Source organism: Epithele typhae (assembly GCF_022376455.1).
Source record: "Epithele typhae strain CBS 203.58 chromosome Unknown BXZ73scaffold_85, whole genome shotgun sequence".
Classification (NCBI taxonomy): Eukaryota; Fungi; Basidiomycota; class Agaricomycetes; order Polyporales; family Epitheliaceae; genus Epithele; species Epithele typhae.
In genome coordinates, this window is record NW_025954276.1 from 91,526 (window position 1) to 116,143 (window position 24,618).

The window sequence follows — 24,618 nt, forward strand, 5'->3', positions numbered from 1 at the left end:
CCGTCGACGAAGGCTGGCCAGCGTGGGTGGAGAGCGCGCGGTCGAGTTGCGGTCGAAAAGGGAGCGACTGTTTGCCGCCCCAAACACCGCGCGTCTTCGTCCTCTTTCCCCCTCACCATGGTACGCGCTCGTGTATTCACGTCCTTTCACGCTCTAAAATCACTCACAACGCGCCGGGATATGGCAGGCCGCACAAATATCCACTGGCACCGCGGAATTGCGGGAAATCACGAAGATGGAGCGCATAGGTGAGTCCCAGCCACCGTCTCGCGTCTGGTACGACCCTAACCAACGAACGCGTAGGTGCGCATTCGCACATTCGCGGCCTCGGGCTGGATGACCGGCTTGAACCTCGAGACAACTCCCAGGGGCTTGTTGGGCAAGCCAAGGCGCGTAAAGCGGCAGGTATGATTTTGAAGATGGTTCAGGAAGGCCAGATCGCGGGGCGCGCCATGCTCTTTGCTGGACCGCCTTCTACTGGAAAAACCGCCATTGCGCTAGGTGGGTTGTATGTTTTCATAGCGAAAAGCTGTCTCTGATGACTACATGAGAAAAGGCATGGCGCAGACTCTCGGCACAGACGTCCCCTTCACCATGATCGCGGCGAGCGAGGTGTTTTCGTTGTCCATGTCCAAGACCGAAGCTCTCACTCAAGCATTTCGACGAAGCATCGGTGTGCGTATAAAAGAGGAGACGGAGATCATTGAAGGAGAGGTGGTCGAGATTCAAATTGACCGGAGTCTGACCGGGGTGCGTCTTAGAGTGCCTTCTACCTGCTTACACGCTCTACAACGCGCATACAGGCCACGAAGACGGGAAAACTTACCATCAAAACAACCGACATGGAGACCATCTACGACCTGGGGAACAAGATGATCGACGCCTTGTCCAAAGAGAAGGTCACGGCAGGCGACGTCATTGCAATAGACAAGACCTCTGGAAAAGTCACCAAGCTCGGCCGTTCCTTCGCACGTTCAAGAGATTACGACGCTATGGGAGCAGACGTTCGTCTCACTTCTAGCTTCTTTAGTTGAGTCTCGGCCCGTTGACGATATTGCGAACCAGACCAAATTCGTACAATGCCCGGAAGGCGAGATCCAAAAGCGCAAGGAAGTAGTACACACGGTGTCATTGCATGAGATCGATGTTATCAACAGCAGGACGCAAGGGTTCCTCGCCCTCTTTGCGGGGGATACCGGCGAGATCAAACCCGAACTCCGCAACCAGATCAATTCCAAGGTGGCTGAGTGGCGAGAAGAGGGCAAGGCTGAGATTATCACGGGCGTGAGTGTGGACCATCTTACTCCCTTTCCATTCCCCACTCATTGCCCCATTAGGTACTCTTTATCGACGAGGTGCACATGCTCGACATCGAGTGTTTCTCATTCTTGAATAGGGCGCTCGAGAACGAGCTCGCTCCTCTCGTCATCATGGCATCGAATCGCGGTGTCGCGAAGATTCGTGGGACGAACCTCCAAAGCCCTCATGGTCTGCCTCCGGACTTGCTCGACCGCGTGCTCATTGTGAGCACTCAGCCATATGCACAGAGGATATCACGCAAATCATCAAGATCCGGTATGTTTGTGAACGTTTCTCACCTCAGAGCTTCTCTCAAACGCTATGCGCACAGATGTGAAGAGGAAGACGTAACGCTGAGCGAGAATGCGCTGGAATCCTCACACGGCTGGCGGGACACAACATTGCGTTACGTGCTCAACTTGATTCTTGCGCGCAAATGCTCGCGATGAAACGCAAGTCGGAAACAGTGGAAGATGTCGACATTAGACGGGCGTACAATTACTTCTACGACGAGAAGCGTAGTCTGCAGTGGATGAAAGAGCAGGATAGCGGCTTGTGTCTGAAGAGGGCGTCGACTTGACTCTGGGCGGGACACCGTTTGGGAAAACGAAGACTGCCGAGGACGTCATGGACCAGAGTTGAGCGCCGAGCCTCGATTGCGGATGTGTTGTCGTATGTAGCATACTGGGTATGTCGCTCATTTTTCTCCTCAAGCATACCAGGGCTGAGGTTGTACAGATAGTATAATGTCATCACTGCTGTCTTGCTTTCGACCTATGCGACGGTGCACACGAGCTGTCACCTTGCGGACCGTGCCTGTTCGGGTGCATGCCGTCTTCCACGGCATGATTGGAAGCTCACGTCCATCTTGTGGCATGCGGCGTCCGCGAGTGCATCGTCCGGAGTTCCCCCACCCTGTGTACTGGTTCGAGTCCAGCTTCTGTTGAACTCTACGTTGAAAACCTTCCAATTATGCCTACGCTGCTCTCTGCCGAGCACTTTCTCCATCGTATCCCCGGTGCCGACGTTGTGATGCACTTACTGACTTCCGCTTGGCTTCCGTAGGTGCTACTGTCCATCATCGCTGTCGAGGATCCTCTGGGTGCGTCAAGTGGATAACTCGGCCTACCGGCGCGCGCTGCAGATTGTGTTCGAGGGTGAGGTACGCACGTCTCGATGTCTCGATGTCGCCCCTTCAGCGTCGGTCATCGTCCCGCGTCTGAATATCCGTCAGTGGGGCGCATACGCGAGCCGATGACCCCGATGGGGTACCACCGAGCGTTCCTGTCGGGTCTTTGTTGCGAGAGGGGAGTCCGAAAGCCGAAGGGTGCGTTCGCGGGAGAGCATCTACCATACCTCACATGCACGAAACAGACGCGGTGGCGGTCGTGGATCACGACGCGATCCTGAACGAGGTCTTTATACCCACACTCGCTGCAGCCAGGTCGTCATGCGGGACGGTCGCGCATGCCTAAACCCCCCAGACCATACGCGAGCCGGCGGCTCCAGAACCAGTGCCACCGGGATCTATACGTTCGTACGTCAGATGGCACGTCCGGTAGGGTGAATGGACCGAGTCATGGGGTTCGAGCCCGAGCCCGCATCCCTGGACATCACTGAATGCACTTCAACAGGTTTCTCCGCCCCGCCCAGAGAGAAGGTTAAACCCCGCGCACATAGCCCTCGCATCAGCCGTTCGGAGCCACAAGTGCGAGATCTCGACGAGATTATCCCAGACGTATTCTTGGCCTATCCGAACCTGTGTCGGCGGTGAGAGCCCTCTCTCCCCGGGCCGATATGCTATTCCCAGCCATCGCGACCCTCCAGCGCACGCGGTCACGCGTGCTTCCACCGTCTCGCCTGTCGCGACTGTATGTGCGCGCGCCCTGCCGCCGCCGAGGGTGCGCGGGCAGCCCGGGGCAGATGCGAGGAACCGGGCCGGGCACTGGGGGCGCGCAGGTCGTATATCAGCCTACAGTGCGCTGCACGGAGAGCAGCACCCCAGCCCAAATCACCCGAACCTCTACCTGCGTATTATCCGAAGCATTCACGGTGCGCCCGTCCCCCTTGTCCGCGACGTCGGCCCCGCGCTCATGTGGCCGTCCACAGATGTTCACCAAGGAGGCTTCGAGCATTGACAAGGACCAACTTCGGTCGTCGTTGAGGAGCAAGGTGTCCGCGTTTGGCGCGGCATTGAAGCCTGTGCGTTCCTGCCCCCGCTGTCGTCACCGGCAATCCGTCGCTCACATTCAGTCGTGACGCACGCAGAAGCGGCACGGCCAATACACCCCTGAGTTCGCCCTCTCGACGCCCCAGTCCGAGCGCAGCACATTGGTGAGGAGGATTGCCGCTACCCCGCACTTCGCAGCGTCTTACGTCTCGGTCGCGTGTGCAGGTCGACTTCATCGTCGAGGACGTCCTGATCAACGAAGAAGACGACTACGAATACGTATGTGTTATGTCGTCTCTCGGGGGATCCTGAGCTCAATAGCTTTGTCCGCAGAAGACCGAGGAGTATATGCTCGATGCGGACAACAGTGCATGGGGTACTGGAAAGTACACCATCGCTCGCGTCAGCAAAAAGTCAAAACGGGCCCCCTGCGAGGAATGCCTCGCTCCCCAGTCAGAGGTACACCTCCTCCTCATCGGCTTAGGACTTTCTTCCTTACGTGTGCTTCTCTCTAGACGCAGTTGCTCGTTGACGAGAACACTGCTTGGGGAGCAGCCGTCCCGCAAGTCTCAAACAAATTGCGTTTTCGTTTATTCTCCACCCGCAACTCCCAGGTGCAGCCAGCACCTGCAACATCCGGTGTAGAGGTGAGGCACCCGTCCTGAAGTGTTGTGAACCTCCGACTAACGACGTGTTCTCAGCCTGAATATCTTGACCCTGAGGACAGAGCGTGGATGTAAAAGCATGCTCCACTTCATTGACGGGACTTTACGTGCCCCCCCCCCCCCCCCCCCCCCCCCCCCCCCCCCCCCACTCCACTCATGACGGGACTTTACGTGGGAATCCCGGCAAGAGCTATCTATTGACGTTATCTATTGGGTTCATTCCGGCATAGTATACGAGATCGTCATGAATAATACACAGCATTGCATGATCACGACGGAGGCAGTGAGGTTATTATTGAGGTTGTAGCGGCTTCGACGCGAGTTTACCGTCGTGCAGCGAGTACCGTGCAGTTCCGTCAGCCATACTTCGCCCTTGCCATCTGCATGAACATATCCATGGTCGCCTTGTCCTTCTGGCGGATGGCATCGGTACGCTCTCGAGTGCTCGCCATCTTCTCTTCTCGTTTGTCTTCAAACCGTTTCCTCGCTGCGTCTCGACGTGCAATCCTACGATTGCCTTCAGCATTGCAGTCCATGCCCATCCGCACGACGAGAAAAACGATACTCACTGAGCCTGGAAACTGTCTCCGCCCCCCATCAGCGTGGAGTCGTCCACGGCGAGCCCATCATCGCCTTTCTCTCGGAACGCCTTGTCCGATTCCCTCTGCGCTTTCTTCTTCTCCAACATCCCAGCACGTCCCACCTCCTTCGGGCCCACCATGTCCTCGACCCGCTCTTTCGCCTCCTTGCGTTCCCGCTTGCGGTTGAAGTCGCGCTCCACTGCGTGCATCTCGTCGGCCTCCTCCCGGCAAACGTCCGGTCCGCCGCGCTGGGCATTGTCGGGCCCATGATGACGCGTCTGCTAGATCCCGAGCCTGAGGCTCCGAGGTGGAGGCCTTAGAGCGGTTCCACGTCACGCTGTCGATTTCTTCGCGTGCGGCGCGCAGGGCCTCGTTGTCTGCGCGCGACGTCTTGGATGCGAACGACCACTTGTACGCGGTTTGGGGCTCGCCGCTTGCGCTTTTTCGACCCCGCTGTATATGGACTCTGTGGGAGGCAGCCTGACGTCAGCGCCACTAGGTAGGTCGTGGGCTTGAGATCACGTACTGGAGAGCTTCCTCTGTTCCAAGCCTAACCAAATGGGTCAGCAACACAGTTTCACGAAGTCCAAAGGGTCCTGGCACCTTCACGAACTTGCGGAAGTATCTGGGTCGAGCATTAGTTGGAACCGTAGCGACACCACTCAAGATACTCACTTTCGTGCCCGGTCACTGGAGAGTTCGTCGAAGTACTTTGGAGCGTAGTATGTTTGGGTGTGAGTACCCATGGAAGCGGTGTACTGGTGCGTATATGCATACCTTGCCCTTCTCTTCCTTCAGCCACAAACGGAACTCGTCGCTCTTGAGGAAGTAGTCGGACTCGGAAATCTCGTCAACGCCATCCGGAAGCTGGACACGCCGCTCTGGCGACCTTGAGCGCGACCGGTCGGCAGGAGAGCCAGAGCGGTCTCTGGAATATGAGCGACGACGATGGGAGGGCATGGGGATTTGAGAGACAAGGGGCTCGTCATGCACATGACTCTCCGCCCATGGGACTTTCGCCGGGCCGGCGATGTCCGGAGTCATGTCGCGCACGTTTCAAGTTTTCAAGTTGCCAGCATCCGACCGGAGGCTCTCATCTCGTCTCTTCCCTCCACCTCCCACCTCAGCCATGCCGGTTTTTCTGCTCTAGCAACCAAGGGTCCATATCAGTACCCTTGGTTGCTTCCGCTGCCCCCTCATAGACGATAGAAACCATCCGCCATAGACGACTTCTTCAGGCTTTTCTTTGGGCATCACCTCCGGGACTAGAAGATACCATAGATCTACACGCAATCCGATACAACAACATGCCGCTTACACCGCCAACCTCGTCCCTCCCTCCCCTCAAGCAGCTCGCATCACTGTCATTAAAGCAAGTGGCCGGAGTCGTGGATAACCTGCGCTCCATTTACTGCCCTCCGGCGTTATCGGCCCTGCCCAAGCCCAAGGCCTTGCCCAAGCACCTCGTCCACGACATGTCCGTACCCGATCCGGGTACGCCTCCGCGGAGAACTCGGACGGCGAAGACGACGACGAAGACGCACCCTTCGACGTGGATGTCCTCCGTGCCGATTCCTTCGAACGGGAGTTCGCGATCCGCTGGCTCACCAGCTTTGCCGCCCGCTCCGACATGTGGGCTTACGCGCCCGAATGCTCTGAGGCGGAGTCGGAGGCGCGTGCGGCCGTCGTCGACGCCGCGACCTCCATCCTCTCGTCCTTCGCCGGAGATGACGAAGAAGAGGAGCTCACACGGACGTTCACGTTCCCCACCCGCCACGTGCACCGCAACTCTGCCTCCGAGGTGGCCATCCACATCGAGCTGAATGATGCCCCGCTCCTCAGCGACGACCATACCTCGGTCGGCCTTCAGAGCTGGGGCAGCTCTATTCGCCTCGCGGAGCGCATGGCGCTGGACCCCGTCGTGTATGGCCTTGCGCCCGACGGGCCTCTACGGCTATTAGAACTCGGTGCGGGAACCGGCCTGCTCAGCATCGCGGCGGCGAAGCTTCTCCATCTGTCAGACACGCCCTCCACCATCGTCGCGACAGACTACCACCCATCGGTGCTCGATAACCTTCGCCGGAACGTCGCCACCAACTTCCCCTCCTCCACAGCCTGTCCGATGGAGGTCCGCCTCCTCGACTGGCAGCACCCCGCGTACACGGCTCCCTCAACTCTCCCTTCGACGTCATTCTCGCCGCAGACGTCATCTACCATCCGGATCACGCCCTATGGATCAAGATGTGCGTCGAGCGGCTCTTACGACGTCCGACTGAGGCGCAGCCCGAAGGCGGGATGTTCTGGCTCATCGTACCCCTTCGACCGACGGGGAGACATGAAGGCATGAGCAATACCGTCGACGCTGTCTTTGCGCATACGCCGGACGCGAAGGGTGGAGACTCGGTACTGGCGATCTTATCAATTGAGGAGATGCGGAAGCAGGATGGCATAGGGAGGGCGGACGAGGGCGGATACAAGCTTTACAGGATTGGCTGGTTGTAATCGCTGTGTATGTTCACTAATCTCTCGAATCACGGGCCTCAGGCATGATTTTGACGGCCATCATCCCTACAGTGTGATACGAAGCGCACGCATACTTCAACCCCTATAGGCGATATACAAAGACCTTTACCATACCGATCGCCTACCACTATGCTCACCAAGCAACCATCCCAAACCCAGCTACGAAAGCCGCTATTGTCGCGGCCACGACGCCCACAACCGTGCGCCCAGACCCGCTCGTCTTACTCGACGACGCCCCGGTTCCGTCGGGCGAAGCGTTGGCGGTGTTCTGACCCGTCATGAAGAACGTGCCCGCCACTGGCGCTCCGAGCCCGAGCGTGTGCGCAAAGTTGCGCGTGTTGAACCCCGTGACGGGCGTCGACGCGTTGACGAGCGCGCCGACCTGCGACGCGAACGACGCGGGCTCCTGGAACAGCAGTATGGTGTACCTGTGGGTGGGAGCACGGGGGTCAGGACACCGATCTTCGCACCGACACCCAGCGCCGAGCGCCGAGGCCTGAGGCCTGAGGGCTCACCGGTGGGCATTCCCGGCCGGGGGTGCAGGCCCAAAGTACTCCGAGATCGCCTTGGAGGTGTTCGTGAGGAGCGAGCCGGCGGTGGACGCGAGCGCCTTGGTGTCGCTGCTGAGCTGCACCTGGGCGATCATATGCCGGACCTGGGCGAGCGACTTGTTTTGCGGCGTCGGGGCGTCGGGGTCGAACATGACGAGCACGAAGCTCTGGCCGGCTAGGTTGGTCTGTGAGGACGTCACCGCGTATTGCGGACGCACGGCCGTCTCTGGGGTGCGTTCAACGATGGTGAGCTTCGGCGCGCTCCGAAAGGCGGTGTGGCTTACGGTTCACGGAAATGGCCTTGCCTGGGGTGATTGAGATCGATTTTTTTGTGGCTGGGTCAATGTAGGCGACGTTGAGGAGAGCCTTGGGCGTGAAGTCCGGGATTTCTGCAAGATGACGATGGTGGCTCAGTGTCGGGAACAGTCGCGGAAACTTCATGGGACACTGACCATCAGGGATGATGTTCGCTTGCTTGAACGCTTTCTCGACGTCGGAGGTCGTCAAGCCCGCACAGACGGGTGAGACGAGCCAGATGGCGGCAGCAGCAGCAATAATGTGGGCGCGCATCTCGGGCGTTTCGGAAGATGGTTTAATGGAAAAGCGCTAGCGAGTTCCGAAGAAAGAAGAAGGGGTCTCTCAAAGACCGGGCGAAAGAAAGCGAGTGGGTGTTTCCATCGCTGGCAACGCTGGAACTTATATCAGGTTGTAGCGCATGGCGACCTATGCCGGGCGGTGCCTTGGCAATAAGAGGCGCCCACGATTCTATGAAGTCCCAAGAAGCCGACATAGCCAAGGCGGACACCGCCTCGACGATGGGCCCACGCTTACATAACGCCATCCGCATCTGAGGTTTACCGCCTGCGCATGTCCGTTGGTTCCGCTCGTGCATAAACTGGTGATGTATGCTTTCCAGTCGCGACCAAGTAAGAAAGTAGTGGTACATAGCCCTATGCAAGACTTTGAAATATCATAAACATATGTGAGAGCGGAGAACCTAGACCGACCAATTTTTCATGTCCAGGTTCAGCATCGCTGTTTCAAGCCGCATAAAACATATGCGACGTCCATGAGGTCGGAGTTTTCCATGACTTCAACTGGTCCCAGTTGCCTCAACTCCTTGGGCGTGATGATCGGCGACTCGCCGTCTTTCTCGAGCTCGAGGTCCAACTCGTCCATGGATAGGTCGCCCATCCCGAAGTTGCTCGAAGGCGTCACGGGCGGCTCCGTCAAGCCTTCTGTGTCTGTGTCGCCATCTGATTCGGCACCCGGCACGGCCCGCTCGTCGTCTTCTTCGTCCTCCCGCGCCTCCACCACCGTCGTCTGCACCGCCTGTTTCTCCCTCCGCGCTCCCTCCTTGTTCTTCTCCTTCTCTCGCCGACGTCGATGGCCCCGCGGCCGGTCTCTGCGCACCCTCACCCGACCCAGCCCCTCGCCGCCCAGCATCTCCCGCGCACACGCGTACTCTAGCGTGATGCGCCTCCCGAACGGCACGGACCCTCCCTCCCTCCGCTCGTCCGCCTCGGGCGGGCTCGACGGCATGTTCTCCCACAGGGCGCGCACGCCCGCTCGGCGCAGCTTCTCCGGCGTCTTCGGGCCCGCGGGGGACGACGACGGTGCGTGCGAGCCTAGCGACGGGGCAGTCTCTTGCGGCGGGTGCACGGGGCTCACGGTGTGCTGGGGGAGGCGCAGGGCGAGAGAGGGGCGAGGGCGGGGCGTTCCGCGCGGGCGGCGATGTTGTCGAGGGATAGGTGCCGCGCGGGGCGCTGGCGGCTGAGCTTCGGCGGCGGCGCGTCGCCCTCGCCCCGGGGTCGCGCTCACGCTTGCGGCAGAAGGGGTCGTCGTGGGGGAGGGAGCGCGGGAACGTGCGGGCGCGACGGATGGTGTGATCGTGTTCCCCGGCGCGTCGGAGAACGGCGAGGAGGGCGGGAGCGAGGGCGGCGGGGGTGAGGAGCTGGGGAGTGCGGGCTCGGAGTTCTGGCGGTGGATGCGGCGGTCGGTTTGGCGTTTGTTCTGGAACCATACGGTGACGGAACGAATGTCACTGCAGAGTGCGTTAGCAGAGATTTCGTGTGCGCGCAGCACTGACGGACTCGCGCGCCTGGAGCTTGGGCCTCACACTCACATGTCTGCTTCCTTCGCGGCTCCTCGCGCTGCTCGCGGGTGGGATGTGTCGCTTTGTGGTATAGATGTTCCAATACTATGAGCTGCATGCTCGTAAACCGCTTTCGTGTTCGACGCGGCACCCCGTCGACGGGAGTGCGTTCGACAACGGTTGGACTGGGGCGCAACGGGGCGGGGGCGGCGGTGCATTCTACGCTTGACGATGAGGACAGCTGGAGGAGTATGGGGGGTGTCGCGGGGACCATCCGGGGGAGGGGTGCGTGCGCGGAAGGGGGACGGCGCGTTTCGCGCGCGTCGGATATTTATGCTGGGAGTTGATCAACGCAGCCGAGTACACAACGCGCGCGCGTCACCTGATCGCGACTCGACGCGTCGGCACGTGACTCAATCCCCGCTTGTTGAATGCGAATTCGACATACGGAAAGGGATGCAAGCAGATGCTTCCAACGAACAACGGTCGGCGCCGCGTGCCTTCCCTTGTTCCTACTTGCAGGTGCTCCAAAGGCATTCGTTCCTTTCGGCTCGTGAAATTCACAAAGCAGCGGATGATGACTTCGAAGTCGATGACTAGCTAGAAACGATACACAAAACTTCTGGTGCGACGTTTCTTTCTACCGCCCCTTCTTTGCGAGCATCTCTTCATCCTCCCGCTGAAGCTCCGCATCGATCTCCGCTCCGCGTGAAGGCTTGTTGCCGTGGCTCGTCGCGGGCTCAAGGGGATCGGTAACGGTACGCGCACGCTCTTCACGCTCCTGCTGGCGCTCGAGGATCTCTTCTTGCTGCGCACGCTGGTGCAAGTTGCGGCTATCCCTACAGTCGCGCGGTCGGCGTCGGCGGGAAAAGGGAGGCGAGACGTAACGTACTTGGGGTCATGGATGTCGTGGGCGTTCTTCTGCCCTGCGGCCATCTCGGACTTCATTCGCTCGACTTCTGCACGTTCGTCGGCGATAGTGGGTCTGCACAGAACGTAAGTGTACGATCCATTGCTGCCAGTCTCTGAACAGACCTTTGGTCACCATCCGAGTACACTTGAGGGTTGCCGACCTTAGACTGCATAGCGTGGCCAGATGACATGATGGTGTAGAAAGCGGCGATGATGTGGTGGTGGGTGAGGGGAATGGCACAGTGCGGATTCTGAACGCCCTTTATGTAGTCCTGCGGAGAGCGTGTATCGAGGAGCCGCGACGTCAGTAATTGAGGAGTTGGTGCTCGATGACGTCAGATTGGGAGTGCAAATATGATCATGTCGTCCGGCATCTGCCGAGCATCCGTTCTGAGCAGTCTGACTGGCATGCTTCACTCGTTTTCCCGACTTTGGTAATGCATGTAGCTCCTGGCTGCGTTATGCGAGGCTCGTCGTCAATTTCATTGCGCGCGGGCTTCACATGATGTTGTCAGAGTCGATGACACCAAAAGCGGAGACATGGGTGAGTGTCAGTGAAATCTGCCATGGCCTGCCAATCATGTGGCTAATTGCGAACTGCCAGTGAACAGCTACTCTTTTACGACTTTGCGAAGACTTTGCACAACATCTTCCAACTGGTATACCTCTTGTTCCTTGACGAGAATACGTCAAACTTGTTACAGTCCTCGTGCGAGATCGATGCGGAGAAGGAAATGTAGCAATAAGGGAATGAAAATCGTCTCGTTGTGGACGATTACTTTCATACTATATCAAATCGATCCAGAGCAGAACCGGTTCAGATGTGCTGCCGATGAGAGACTACGGGCCGAATGCCAAGCTCGATAGATCTGGTCACATGATCCGTTTCCAATGACTCAATTCAAGTTTTTGGACTTCCTGAAAACCCCGCAACGTCTGCACCTTCCCTCCATCTTTTCCTCCCCCTCACGTCCTCCCCCATCCGCCACGCGCACCTCCTCTCGCACCCACCATCAAAACAACACAAGATGTGCCCCTGTGAAAACGGCGCCTCCCAGACCGTCGAGAACTCCGAGATGGTCCAGGTCCCGATGAACGGCGCGACCTCCGTCAACGGGGCGAACGGCCACGCTGCTGCCCCCAACGGCAAGTCTCGCAGCGAGACAAACGGCGCCGGAGCGCAGCAGCAGCGCGCGTTCAACCCATACGCGCCGCGCGCCGCCGACTTCCTCAGCAACGTCCGCAACTTCAAGATCATCGAGAGCACCCTGCGCGGTGAGTACCTGTGTCGTCATTGCGTACATGCGCGACGCCATGCGGACGCCCCCGGTGCGCTTGATGGCGTCTTTGCATGGGCTGTCTCGCCGCCCATGTGTCGCGCTGCACGATCGCTGCATCCCGGCTCGGTGCGGACGGCCGCTGATCTTGATCTCCTTCCCCGCGTGCGGCGCAGAGGGCGAGCAGTTCGCGAACGCGTTCTTCGACACCAAGACCAAGATCGCCATCGCCCAGGCCCTCGATGCGTTCGGCGTCGAGTACATCGAGCTTACCAGCCCCGCTGCGTCCGAGCAGTCCAGGAAGGGTTCGTTCGCTCTTTTTTCCACCACCGGGCGCTTGTTGACTCCGAGGCTCGCGGGATAGATTGCGAGGAGATCTGCAAGCTCGGCCTCAAGGCCAAGATCCTCACACACATCCGGTGTCATATGGATGATGCCCGGATAGCTGTTGAGACTGGTATGTAGTCGTCTCTGTTTTGGAGTAGAAAGGTTGCTCAAGCAAGCATGTAGGTGTCGATGGTGTCGACGTTGTCATCGGCACCTCCTCGTTCCTCCGCGAATTCTCTCACGGAAAGGACATGGCTTACATCACCAAGACCGCTATTGAGGTCATCGAGTACGTCAAGAGCAAGGGTCAGTCATGGTTGCAAGCTTCCAGAAACATGGTCAGCGATTCTGACCGTAATGACAGGCATCGAGGTTCGCTTCTCTTCAGAAGACTCTTTCCGCTCCGACCTCGTCGACCTCCTTTCCATCTACCAAACCGTGGACCGCATCGGTGTCAACCGTGTCGGCATTGCTGACACCGTCGGCTGCGCCAACCCTCGCCAAGTCTACGACCTTGTCCGCACTCTGCGTGGCGTCGTGTCGTGCGACATCGAGATTCACCTCCACAACGACACCGGAATGGCGATCGCAAACGCGTACTGTGCCCTGGAGGCCGGTGCTACCCACATCGACACCTCCGTCCTCGGTATCGGCGAGCGCGTCGGCATCACTCCCCTCGGAGGCCTCGTCGCCTGCCTGTATGCGGCCGATCCCGACTACGTCAAGGGCAAGTACAACCTCCCAATGCTCCGCGAGATCGAGAACTTGGTCGCGGAGGCGGTCGAGGTCAACGTTCCGTTCATGAACCCCATCACCGGCTACTGCGCCTTCACGCACAAGGCTGGTATTCACGCCAAGGCGATCCTCAACAACCCTTCGACGTACGAGATCCTCAAGCCCGAGGACTTCGGTCTGACGCGTTACGTCTCCATTGGCCACCGTCTGACTGGTTGGAACGCGGTCAAGAGCCGTGTGGAGCAGCTCGGTCTGAAGCTGACTGACGAGGAGGTACGTGATACGGAGTAGTGGTATTGTATCCGGGCCCGATCTTGACTGATTACCTCGTCCAGGTCAAGGATGTCACGGCTAAGATCAAGGAGCTGGCGGACGTTCGCACGCAGTCCATGGATGACGTCGACACCCTCCTCCGAGTCTACCACTCCGGTATCCAGTCAGGCGAGCTTGCGGTCGGACAGAAGGAGGCCCTCGACCGCCTCCTGCGCAGGCACAGGGAGGGCTCGGTGACCCGCGACCCCTCGCCTTAAGTCGCGTTACTGCGGCTGTCCTCATGCTTTCCGTTTCTCAAAAGGCCGTAAGGCCATGCATTTGTTTCACCCGTGTTACACCACCCCCGTTGCATTTCCCATATCTGACTGTACATCACCTTATTCCATTCTGCTGCATTTGGCTTTATTTGTTTGAACACGGCGGAGGACGCATGTACGATTTGCTGAAGCAAAAGGCAGCGCTGTAGCTGCGTCAGTAATATCCTGTAGAGTAGAGAGCGAGTAATGAACAAGTCATAGCTCGCCCGAAGTCGCCTCCGGCAATGTCCATGCAACGCGGCCAATACCGCCCAGCAGGGCGTGTTCCGACGCCATCGGATGTGTTCCTGGGAACCCCGAGCGTGGCGGTGGGTAAGTACTGTGGACTTGGAAACTTCTGCTGCAACACTTGCAACTTCAAGCTTCCTCTTTGAGGACCCACTGGTGCCGCTGTTCACTGTATGAATCCTGTTTTTGGCCACAGTCTCATTCACAGCATCGTCACCTATAAGCTCTTGGCTCTGATCGCAAGACATCAAACCCTCAACTTCTATGAACACAGCTTAGGTGATATTCATGCTGGACGCCACGTTGCTCATCGCGACGATCGCGGATTGATGGCCCTCGACTAGCTTTTCTGCAGCGCGTCCGGCTGCTCTGCCCCGGTGGCCCCTTCGTTTCCATCTATCTGGTCTGCGACCTTTTCAATTCTCCTTCTCCGCTCGCAGACCTCTTTCTTATGTTTGCCTTTGCTCCACTTTTCCTCTCCTCCCTCCTACACTTCTCCCTGGTCGCCTCGAGCCCGCAGAACCGCACCATCGACGATGAGCTCGGAGACAGCGTCACTGGACTCAAGCCCACTTATCTCCCCGAAGGCGGCTGGAACCAAGGCGCGTCTTGCTCGGGGTGCCACTTTCCTAAGGACAAAGTCTTCGCCTCCAGCCAAGTCTTCGACGGGACATGGCACGACGCGACCTACCGGGTCGGCGGGGAGGACATGGTGATCACGGCGAATTTCGTCGGTCGAGCGGTGTACGTCTACTTTATGGTTCCCAACACCGCTGCGATCCAGCCGACGACGACGTTCATGAACGTGTCGTTCTACGTCGATCAAACCACAACTCCTGCGGGATCCTTCATTCACGACCCAAACTCCTCGACGGACATATCCTACCGGCAAGTTGTGTTTGCGGACAACTCGCTCACAAATGGCACCCATACCCTCACGATGCGCGCCTCAGGCCCCAACGAATCTCTCGTCCTCTTCGACTACATCGTCTACACCATTGACGTTGAAGACCCCCCGTCCGCCTCCTCGACGTCCTCATCGACTGCTGCAACATCCTCCAGCTTCGCGAACGGAGAGAACTCCCCAGCCTCCAAATCAAAGCATCCACCGGGGCAGTCGTAGGCGGGGTCGTTGGCGGGCTAGCGGGGCCGCGGTCATCGGTGCACTTGTCTTCCTCCTCTGTCGCGCGCGACGGCGCTCCAATCCATTCGCTCCACTGCGCTCCCCGAGGGCAAGTCCTTCCTCGGGCCCGTCAGCCGCAACAGCTCGCCCGAGCCGCACCTCGACATCACCCCCTACACCTACACCATCTCGACTCGCGACACCACCGCGCGTTCGTCTGACGAGAGTGAGTCTTCTCCCGCTTCTGCTTTCGCACTGTGCGTCTTCCCCCCATCCCCTTTCGCTCATCCCGCTGCAGTGCCTCCACCGACGTCCGTCTCCTCCACCCGCGCGACACACTACCCCGCCTCCCCCGCCTCGGCGTCCGAGCTCACGCGCCGCCTGAGCGTGCTCGAGCAGCGCATACGCACGCTCGCCAACTCCGACACGTCCACGTCCTGGTCCGGGTCCGGGTCCGACCCCATGCCCTCAAGCCAGCCCTCCCTCGACACCAAGCCGAGCGCGAGCACGAACCCGTACGCGCACCGCCCGCCCGACGCCGTCATCCCCGTCCCGGTCTCGTCCCGGAGGCGGACGAGCGCGGCGGGGACGAGCATCAGCTGGAACCCGTTCGCGCCGAGCGTGCGGGCGCCGACGGAGGCGCACTCGCCGCGGGCGACGGCGGACATGCGCGCGCTGCAGGACGAGATGCAGGCGCTGCGCGGGGAGCTGGCGAAGATGAACGCGCGGCTGCAGCGGGAGCAGGGGAGCGGAGGGGGGCGAGTGGGAGTGAAGGAGCCGTTGCCGAGGTACGTGGGATGAGAGTGTGGGGAGTGGAGGGGCTTTGGATGGGGTGTAGGGTCATGGTGAGTCGTCGTTATTCGTGCGCGTGAGGCTCGGGGTCTAATCGTGCTTTGAACTCTGTTCCAGCTCTTGTATATCATCTGTGTATACGTTCGGAATGGGTACATTGCTTTCTTTTACTTTCTTAACTTGCAGTGTGTTTTGTAGGAGCTGGCCACCGCGGTATGAAGACGGTTGGAAGACTTACACCCTGATGTGATGGGACATGATGAGTTAACGCTCAAGTTGCGTGACATCTGTGAGCAATTTAATCTAGTCGTGGTCGTCCTCTGCGGACCAATCAATGGGGTGGTGTTGACGGTGCTGAAGCGCTGATATTTGGCCCAGTTGAAGATCATTCAAACGTGCCGAACATGGAACAAGGTCTTAGCTGTTCGAAGCCTATGAGGAGCCAAGGCGTAATTTTCGGGACAAAGTCTTTCCATATCAAGATGCGTATCACGGTTTTCTCGTTCATTTGATCCCATTGACCCGCCTGCAGAATCAACTTGTTCGCAGCCTGCCTAACAAACTGTAGCAGTGTCACGTAATCACCACCTACCGAAAATACGCATGCCTGTTATGAGGATGCCAGAATTGGAACATTCTGTTAGCGAGACGCCTGCTCTACTTGCCTCTTACCACCACTGCGAGCTCACGCACGCTTTCCGAGACAAGTCTCCATGTCGCATACTTTGCTCCTTCTCTCAGCCTTCCTTCTCCTCTCCGCTCCCCTCTCGGTAGCCTCTCTCGTCATGAATGTTACCATCGACGACCAACATGGCGATACACGAACCGATGCAATACCTACATACAGCCCGGAGAGCGCTTGACATCAGGGTAACAATTGTCCCCCTACGCAATGCAACCTGCAACCTGCAACCTGCAACCTTCGACTCTAGCAAAATCATGAACGGAACATGGCACGATGCGACCTACCATACAACAGCGCATGGCACGGAGGACACTACCGTAGCCCTGCAGTTCACAGGCACACCGGTCTACGTGTTCTTCGTCGTGCCCAACAAGATCTCGAACGTGACCACCTTCATGAACACGTCTTTCTCCGTCGACGGGTCGGGCACACCTTTACCCACACTCCGGACGCCACCGCGGACGCCAGCTATCAACACCTCGTTTTCAGCAGCGAGGAACTCCCAAATGCCGATCACACACTGATAATGCGCGGCACGGGAACAGCCCAAGCCCTTATCCTGTTCGATTACGCGCTTTACACGTTTGACGACAGTGTATCTTCGATCCTTATCTCTCCCCAACACGTCTCTACTTCTACAAGCACCAGTACCACCACCTCACAGTCGTCCAGTACTATTCAATCAACCAGTCCTGTCTCTACAAAGCCTGTAGCAAGCGTTCTAAACTCCACGGAGCTTCCGTCCTTTTCGCCCTCTCCTTCATCCTCGACTTCTGGACCCACCATTACCACCCCTCTCGTCACGGCCAGTGCGTCAACTCCCGCCACGACAGCCGCCGGGTCGGCCGTTGCCACCTCTTCCCCACCCCTTGGAACGATCGTCGGAGGAGCCGCTGCAGGACTTATAGCGCTGGTTGCGTTATGCTCGCTCGTAGCTCTCCTCAAGCGAAGGTCAAACCCTCCTCATTCGGTCTACGCACGGGATGTTCTAAAGCGCAACAGACAGGCCACCGAAGAGATACGCGAATCCAATCCCTACACCGCCTGCCCGTCAAGCGCCGTCGAATCACGCTATAGTGGTGAGTGTCTCCCTTCACCCCTCCGGATTCATTCCCTGTGATGCAGGATCGTCCGCAGCCGGACACAAACTCGTCCTCCCACTCCTTGCACCACCCTCCGCGGAGTCCGAGCAGCAGGCCGCTCTCAACCGTCGAATCGGCGAGCTCGAGGACCGCATCCGCGAGCTGACCCCGGCCCCAGGCGCCTCCGTGGAACGGGCCACGCGCGAGTCGACGAGCAGAGACGGCAGCCCCCGCAGGACGTGCAGCTCGCGCTGCAGGCGCTCCGCGAGGGGCTCACGCGCGTGCAACACGAGCAGCGGCTGCTGTCCGAGCCGTTGCCGAGCTACGGCGAGTAGGCGGTCGGATCGGACGGGGCGTTGGTTCAAGGTTGGGGGTGGAGTCGGCGTTGATGGCGCGGACCGCGGTCTGGGTCCCGTTTGCTCGAGGTGGGTCTTCTTCGCTCTCGCTGCCGGTATTTTGGTCTGATTCCTTGCGTTGTATTGCGTCGTGCCGAATCAGGGTGGAGTTTCTCGTGGGATGCTTTCTGACTTGGACGTGAATGTGCGCTGTGGATGGTACATTGGAGTAGCCCAACTTTTCTCATCTCCTCGTTGATCACACGCCTGGCAGAGTTCACGCAGTGAATGATCCTCTACTATATGATCGCAGGAGCGTGTGCGACTTCGAAGAAGACCTGATTCGTCGCCCTGCCAAACCGGTCATTCTGCAGGATGCTGAATGCGGGTGTCCTATCCAGACGTACATCTTCACGTTGCAGGAGCCGACGATCCTGCCGCTTCGAAACTGTCTAGCTTGAAGGATGGCATCTAGTCGTTGGGATTCAGAAGGCCATTAACACCCCACCGAAGAGGTGGCAGATGGTGGTTGTGTAGCAACCGTTGATTCGATAAGAAGTCGGCCGAAAACTCTGCTTGGCTTCTCCCATTGTTATATAGCGCCGCCATGGGAGACTGCAATGACCCCCCGATGCAACGCAATGGTATGGCTTCCGCTCTTTTTCATCTCCCTAAAACAACTCAGCAGCGAGTTTACGCATACCATCACTCCACAGGAGACCGTTACTTCCATTTCCGGGGCCCTTCCCGTCGTAATTGTTGAATCCACCTCCCACACGCGGAAAGTCGGTCTCTTTCACCTCCCTGACGCAACTCAGCAGCAAGCTCACGCATATCATTACCCCACAGTCCGACTTTATTACATTTGAAGCGCTTTCCAGTTCTATTAGACCCACCGATGAGTTTACCACCCGCACTGCCAGCACCAACACCATCACCACCACCACCCCCCACCCCCCACCACCACTAGCACTGTCACCACCGGCACCACCACACAGTCGACTATTAGTCTTCAATCCACCATGGTCACCACTTTCGCCATGACCAGTGCATCAACCCCCACCACGACAGCCGTCGGTTCGACCATTGCCGCCTCTTCTCCCCCCCTTGGAGCGATCGTCGGTGGAGCAGTCGCAGGAGTCGTGGCACTGGCCGCCCTACTATGGGTGCTCCTGTTCCTTCGACGGAGAGCACATCTTTCCTCGCCGGTCCTCGACAAGACCGCTCTACAGCGCGACGGGAATCTCAGCGAACAGTTCAACAGCTCCCCCTCACGTGTTCAGGTGATGGGAAAGTCCACCGCTTCCGTCGCCTGTCCGTCAAGCGGACTGAGTTACAGTCGTGAGTGCACTCCTTCACTGCCGCTCTCGAACCCGGTTTTCAACATTCGTCCTTGGATGCCGGTTCGTCTGCGACCGCAGCCTCCACGAGGTCAGCGCAGCTCACCGGTCGAATCCGAGAGCTCGAAGAGCGCTTGCGCGAGCAGTCCTCAGCCTCCATTACCGGCGGAGAACGACCTGTCGGCAGACGCGAGCCCACAGACGGGGATAGTGCGACAACCATGCGGGATATACTGCTTGAGTTGCAGGCGCTGCGGGAGGGCTTCGCGCGACTAGAGCGCGAACAGAGGCTGCTCTCCGAGCCGCTGCCGAGCTACGGCGAGTAGGGGGCCCGGGCAGCAGTTTCAAGTTGGTTCGGGCAGGGTTGAGGTGGACACTTGAAACTGGCTGTACGGGACAGTCTCTTCTCGTTGTATTGTGCCATCTCTGAAAGTTTCCCGCCTCTTATCTGATCAGGTCTTGAGGGACAAACGTCCGACTGCATCGAAGGCATGGCTCTGATGGAAAGCAAGTTGCTGCCGGCTCTTCCCAAACTTCGCAGACAAGGAAACGGCAAGAACAGGCCGAGCAGAATGGAGAGCGCCGGGTCACAGACGCAGCGTCAAGAGCTGACAGACGAGATGAGCTTTGGGGCAGCCGGAATCGTGACGAGAGTCTTAGCTATAGCTGAGCTGTTGGAGGTAACGGGGCGTGGCGTGTTTTGCGTACGCAGTGGATGACACTCACCGCGACCGCCGCCGCGTGCGGTGTGGATATCTTCTTGAATGTATAATATTACTCGCTAAGCTCCGAAGCGCGGAGTCTTGTTCGAAGAAACCGGAGCTTGAATCGACACTGTATCGGCGCTAATGGCTCCTTTCGCGGTACCATGTCCTGCCTATTCGCCAGCGCCCGCCCAGATGTCCAACCTTGTGTCCGCGCCGGGCATATGGTCAGATGAACTCGGACAGCCTCCTACAGCTTGACCTCGGCATCGTTCGGCTCTCGCATCGGCGGGCCTCTTAAGCTTCGCCGACGAGCTGCGGTGATTATTGTAGGTCATATACACTGTGGTCTCCCGAGTCAGCTTCCCTGCCCACTTCCCCCTCTCCCCCTCATGTCATGGTGGCTGCCATTCGTTCTCCTCCACGGGCTTCTGGAAAGCTCTGCAAATGCGCGTTCCGTCAACCGCACCGTTGATGACACATTCGGGGACAGCGTAACGGGCGTCAAGCCGGTATACTCTCCCGCCAACCATTGGAACGTAGGCACCCAATGCACCGTATGCAACATCACCCCCAAGAACGTCGATGTCAATCAGATGCTCGATGGCTCCTGGCACAGCACAACATATCGACCGGGGAGCCCAGCGGTGGAAGCTACCATAACGTTCACGGGCACCGCGGTGTACGTTTACTTTATCGTCCCGAATACCATTCCGGCCACGACCACGGTCATGAACACAACCTTTTCCTCGACGCCGCTACGGAGCCTGATGGAACTTTTTTCCATACCCAGACGGCACGTCGAACGTCGCGTACAAGCAGCTTGTGTACAGCAACTCGTCGCTGTCGAACGCACGCACAGCATCACAATGCACGCGTCTGGCTCCAGCCAGTCGCTCATCCTGTTCGACTACCTCACCTACACTGCCCAAGTGGCCGACGACGACGCGGCAAGCACCACATCCTCAGACTCATCGACGCAGACATCAACCGCTCCGAACGCCTCCTCTCCACGCCCTTAGGTTCTTCCTCACCACCGGTGGAGCTATCGTCGGAGGGGTGTCGGAGGGCTGTTCGGGCTCCTTGCCTCTGCGCCGCCGTCTTCCTATTCCGAAGGAGGCGTGCCTCTTCTCCCTCCTCCTCATTCGATTAATGAGGTCCCGCACGACCACGGGTCGCCGCGTACGTTCCTCGCGGTTCGAGTCTGGGGACTGTTCACTCAAAGTCACGCCCTACACCGGAGTGCATGCTCCTCTATCGCTGCCTCCTAAGAGTGGGTATTCCTCCCACTTCACGTCCACCACTGACTCAATCTCCCAGAAGCATCTCGACCCACGAAACGCGCGTCCTTGGCGCGGCGGAGCACAGCCATGTCGGAGCAGCAGACAGTGCTGAACCTCCGGATCACGGAGCTGGAGTCACGCATGCGCGCCGCGCTCGAGCCGGCGCCGCTCTCGTCAACCGCCGCCACGTCGGACGCGCTCTCTAGCAAAACAGCGGCCACCACACACCCGAGCGAGATGGCGACGAGGACGGCGGGCTCGCAGGTGGATCACGGCGCGCTGGAGCAGGAGTTGAAGGCGCTGCGGCGGGAGCTGGCGATGATTACTGCACATCTGACTCGGACGGCTGAGGTTCTCCCAAAATACAGAGCGTAGACGACTGGATATTGGAGTCTGTGCGCATGTGTAGCATATAGTGACCTAGAGGTTGCCTCGATGCATTGTCTACCGTGATGTGTGTCCTAGTCTGACAAAGCGTGTGCGCATCCGAATCCGACGCTAGCGGAGGTGTACCGGCGGTGCGTGCAGCCATGACGGTAAGAAGGCGTCCTATGTTTTCAGCCACTCTGAAAACAACCTAGGGCCTGGTCGGCTGTCCGTGGGATGGGCTGGGTCCCCCGCCAAAATGATCCCGCAGCACGATGGGCTGTGGGCTCGCGATAGACGCCCCTCGAGCCCATCCCGCCGCGGGCTCGGACGCCTCCGGGCCGTGGGCAGATGGGCATCCTGATGGGCGCTTTTCCCGTCACGCCATTCCCCTGCTCCCCGTGCCCGCAATGCCCATCTCCCCCTCTCTGCTTACTGCTTGCTCCCTTCCCCTCCCTCTATTTTCTGTCTTTACACATAATTTCACTCTAATAGTCACAACTCCACTCATTCACCAGAGCTATCTCTATTATTCAAGCCACCTGATTACCATTAGGAGATATGCTTGATAACTCCCCAATCCTCTGTTGGTTGCCCTCTGCCACTCTGCAGTGATCTTGAACTGTTTACCCAAACCCTATTGAAAAGAAAAATACAGTAGGCCAGTGCAGGATGGTGAATGGCAGCTAGCTACACTGTAACAACTATTCTGTGGGATTTCGGGTTATAGGACACAATCGGGATAGATTGGAGGGTGCTCAGGGTGGATGTGTCGCACTTGAGCTCCTTTGAGCACTGGAGACATGCAGACACACAGTGTATGCACAGTAGATGGTGGTGCATAGAAGCAAACACATACTAGTGTACAGTACAGGCGGTAGCGAGCACATACCTGCACAATTACCTAAGCGAGAGGCGGGGTTGCACCTCCAGTGCCGGGCTCCGATAGGGGGACAAATCACACTGGAAATAAGGGCAGCCTTACAGGTCATAGCTCACATTCTCTCACACATCCAATGAGCTGTTGGGACAGGCCGAAGGAGTTCACACAAGAGGGAGGTGGATTGCCGCCCACAGAACTGCGCAAGCGCGCGGTGTCACCGTTCGTGATGGGGAGTGACCCGGGGTGACGCCCAGTGACGCGGATGCCAGCGAAAGCCCGATGGGCTCGGGATGGGCCGTCGGTCGTCTCGGCCCCAGGCGAGCCCATCCCACAGCCCATCCCACTAGTGCTGTGTCACATACAGAAGTGTTACATACATCCTCTATATAACACGTTATATGACTGTAAGTAACTAACATAACATGAGAGGGTCCAGGACCCCATGTCAGATAGTGTTATTTTCGGGGAAATACCTTCATTCATGTCCCTTTGTATGGCTTATGCTCCTTGGTGTGTTTCCCCAGTCAGAAAGGCAATGAAACTAGGATAACACAGTCCGTAGGTCCGCGCACCTAGGGACACGCGCTTATCAGAGGCGCCGAGTCCTCTTCGCTCTTGATTGCCACTTAGAGATCGTAGGCTTAGTTCCTAAGCTCCAGAAACTTCATAGGCGTGTAGAAGATGTAATTGGGTACGCATAGACACCCATGATCTGCACTGTGTAGGTCAAAGTAAATGATGCTATGGCCGCCGGTATCAGGATTCAGGTTGCCAGTTCTCGTGCCGTTCCCACCGCGTGCGTGCTGTCGGAGGGGGTATAGCTGCGCAAAACTGCCCTCTCTTCATCTGCAACCCCCATCTCCCTTGCTATCATACCCCAAAGCTGCGTTGTGAGTCGATACAGCAACCCAGGCCTGTACAATTTCGACGGGACGTCCCAGGTTGACACGACCATTGCGAACGATCTGTGGCACCGTTTGCCACCCGCACTTCAATCTGTTGGGCCGTCGTCGACTATGTCAAGCTCGACAGCACTACCCTTTTCAAGCTCCCCATAGACAAGTCATCTTTGGGTTCTGCGGACCACTGCTAGATAACATTGAGATAACATGTCGGACGTTGAGGATGAACCTTGTGGTGTTGACGACCTCTAGTTGCACAGATAACACGCCCGCACCTTCCTAACACGCTCTTTTGCATTGATAACATGTTTATAGCACGTCATGTGACATATGTTATATACATGTTAATAACACTTGGTTGTTACATGACATCGGGGCCCCTCCTTCGAAAATAACATGACAAACCTATATGACAATCTAACACAGCGCTACATCCCACGGACAGCCGACCAGGCCCCTAGTATACCCTTCCATCACGGGTTTAGCACGGGGTATGAGCAGAGGCAGAAGTTGGCTGGCCCCCTTGTATCAATGCGGGTGACGTCATGGTTATGTGACATTGACCCAGCATCAATGCGAAAGACATTTCGCGGGTTCCGCGTGTGCAGAATATACCGAGATGGTTGCGGGGCTCGATGGCTCGAAGAAGCCAGACGGGCGAACTGTCAACGACCGCGGTGGTGATCTAATCTTGGGAAAATATCAACGGCAGCAGCGTCGTCTCACACGCAGCTTCTCTCTGTCCCGTACTGGCCTGCTCTGCGTCCTGAATCACGACTCGCCCTCAGTTTCCGTCCAGCTAAACGCAAGTCTCCAGCGCGCGCGCAAGTGCGGTAGATCTTCCAGAAAACAGCACAGCTGGGACAGCAGCCCCAAAGACCTGGTTCGGAGTAATTTTCCAGGCTCCCGACAGCCGGGCTAAACTCAATCAAAGCAGGGGTACGGAACTGGAGGCGCGGCGGTCCGCAGGCTTTGCTGTGAACGTTCATGTCTCTGTCGTCCTCACCATTCCCCAGCCCTTCCTCGCTGCCCGTGCTGTAGACCCTCGGGATCCCGCCTTCCTTTCAGGCGGCGTTCAAACGTGCTGCTGGGAGCATGCCCCGCGCCGCCGCTTGTCTTTTCCTCCTTCTCTCATGTCTTGTCCTCCTCGCCCCCTCCAACGCCGTCCTC

General features: G+C 58.2%; 11 protein-coding genes across 11 annotated transcripts; 7 read left to right on the forward strand and 4 right to left on the reverse strand.

Annotated features, from left to right (window-relative positions):
* Window positions 1-117: 117 nt before the first annotated feature.
* On the forward strand, window positions 118-1,879 carry BXZ73DRAFT_92777 (TIP49 C-terminus-domain-containing protein; the record flags this gene model as incomplete). The annotated part of the gene is made up of 9 exons (XM_048026476.1): window positions 118-120; window positions 188-248; window positions 304-501; window positions 557-750; window positions 804-1,004; window positions 1,066-1,284; window positions 1,338-1,589; window positions 1,641-1,709; window positions 1,757-1,879. The coding sequence occupies 9 exons, from the start codon at window positions 118-120 to the stop codon at window positions 1,877-1,879; spliced, it is 1,320 nt and encodes a 439-aa protein (XP_047872654.1).
* A 1,529-nt stretch (window positions 1,880-3,408) lies between these two features.
* BXZ73DRAFT_54856 (uncharacterized protein) lies at window positions 3,409-4,209 on the forward strand (the record flags this gene model as incomplete). The annotated part of the gene is made up of 6 exons (XM_048021232.1): window positions 3,409-3,501; window positions 3,568-3,633; window positions 3,695-3,748; window positions 3,803-3,928; window positions 3,991-4,116; window positions 4,171-4,209. The coding sequence occupies 6 exons, from the start codon at window positions 3,409-3,411 to the stop codon at window positions 4,207-4,209; spliced, it is 504 nt and encodes a 167-aa protein (XP_047872655.1).
* Window positions 4,210-4,490: 281 nt separating this feature from the next.
* On the reverse strand, window positions 4,491-5,759 carry BXZ73DRAFT_106543 (uncharacterized protein; the record flags this gene model as incomplete). Its single annotated transcript, XM_048016647.1, has 7 exons — window positions 4,491-4,641; window positions 4,704-4,993; window positions 5,052-5,181; window positions 5,242-5,265; window positions 5,329-5,340; window positions 5,391-5,425; window positions 5,493-5,759. The coding sequence occupies 7 exons, from the start codon at window positions 5,757-5,759 to the stop codon at window positions 4,491-4,493; spliced, it is 909 nt and encodes a 302-aa protein (XP_047872656.1).
* Window positions 5,760-6,022: 263 nt separating this feature from the next.
* BXZ73DRAFT_106544 (uncharacterized protein) lies at window positions 6,023-7,217 on the forward strand (the record flags this gene model as incomplete). The annotated part of the gene is made up of 3 exons (XM_048016648.1): window positions 6,023-6,209; window positions 6,242-6,958; window positions 7,006-7,217. The coding sequence occupies 3 exons, from the start codon at window positions 6,023-6,025 to the stop codon at window positions 7,215-7,217; spliced, it is 1,116 nt and encodes a 371-aa protein (XP_047872657.1).
* Window positions 7,218-7,371: 154 nt separating this feature from the next.
* BXZ73DRAFT_54797 (phosphatidylethanolamine-binding protein) lies at window positions 7,372-8,359 on the reverse strand (the record flags this gene model as incomplete). Its single annotated transcript, XM_048021222.1, has 4 exons — window positions 7,372-7,666; window positions 7,754-8,015; window positions 8,074-8,178; window positions 8,242-8,359. 4 exons carry the CDS (start codon window positions 8,357-8,359, stop codon window positions 7,372-7,374), a joined length of 780 nt encoding a protein of 259 aa, XP_047872658.1.
* A 456-nt stretch (window positions 8,360-8,815) lies between these two features.
* On the reverse strand, window positions 8,816-10,102 carry BXZ73DRAFT_81617 (uncharacterized protein; the record flags this gene model as incomplete). Its single annotated transcript, XM_048023534.1, has 2 exons — window positions 8,816-9,833; window positions 9,915-10,102. The coding sequence occupies 2 exons, from the start codon at window positions 10,100-10,102 to the stop codon at window positions 8,816-8,818; spliced, it is 1,206 nt and encodes a 401-aa protein (XP_047872659.1).
* Window positions 10,103-10,524: 422 nt separating this feature from the next.
* Window positions 10,525-10,987, reverse strand: BXZ73DRAFT_81618 (uncharacterized protein; the record flags this gene model as incomplete). Its single annotated transcript, XM_048023535.1, has 3 exons — window positions 10,525-10,723; window positions 10,777-10,869; window positions 10,920-10,987. 3 exons carry the CDS (start codon window positions 10,985-10,987, stop codon window positions 10,525-10,527), a joined length of 360 nt encoding a protein of 119 aa, XP_047872660.1.
* An 885-nt stretch (window positions 10,988-11,872) lies between these two features.
* On the forward strand, window positions 11,873-13,665 carry BXZ73DRAFT_54800 (homocitrate synthase; the record flags this gene model as incomplete). Its single annotated transcript, XM_048021224.1, has 6 exons — window positions 11,873-12,071; window positions 12,250-12,378; window positions 12,438-12,530; window positions 12,584-12,706; window positions 12,765-13,408; window positions 13,471-13,665. The coding sequence occupies 6 exons, from the start codon at window positions 11,873-11,875 to the stop codon at window positions 13,663-13,665; spliced, it is 1,383 nt and encodes a 460-aa protein (XP_047872661.1).
* Window positions 13,666-14,377: 712 nt separating this feature from the next.
* Window positions 14,378-15,076, forward strand: BXZ73DRAFT_54830 (uncharacterized protein; the record flags this gene model as incomplete). The annotated part of the gene is made up of 1 exon (XM_048021229.1): window positions 14,378-15,076. A coding segment is annotated over one exon (699 nt), but the record flags the coding sequence as incomplete, so codon positions are not given.
* A 3,916-nt stretch (window positions 15,077-18,992) lies between these two features.
* BXZ73DRAFT_81621 (uncharacterized protein) lies at window positions 18,993-19,636 on the forward strand (the record flags this gene model as incomplete). The annotated part of the gene is made up of 2 exons (XM_048023536.1): window positions 18,993-19,311; window positions 19,392-19,636. The coding sequence occupies 2 exons, from the start codon at window positions 18,993-18,995 to the stop codon at window positions 19,634-19,636; spliced, it is 564 nt and encodes a 187-aa protein (XP_047872663.1).
* Window positions 19,637-20,406: 770 nt separating this feature from the next.
* BXZ73DRAFT_81622 (uncharacterized protein) lies at window positions 20,407-21,036 on the forward strand (the record flags this gene model as incomplete). The annotated part of the gene is made up of 1 exon (XM_048023537.1): window positions 20,407-21,036. The coding sequence occupies one exon, from the start codon at window positions 20,407-20,409 to the stop codon at window positions 21,034-21,036; it is 630 nt and encodes a 209-aa protein (XP_047872664.1).
* Between the last annotated feature and the right edge of the window lie 3,582 nt (window positions 21,037-24,618).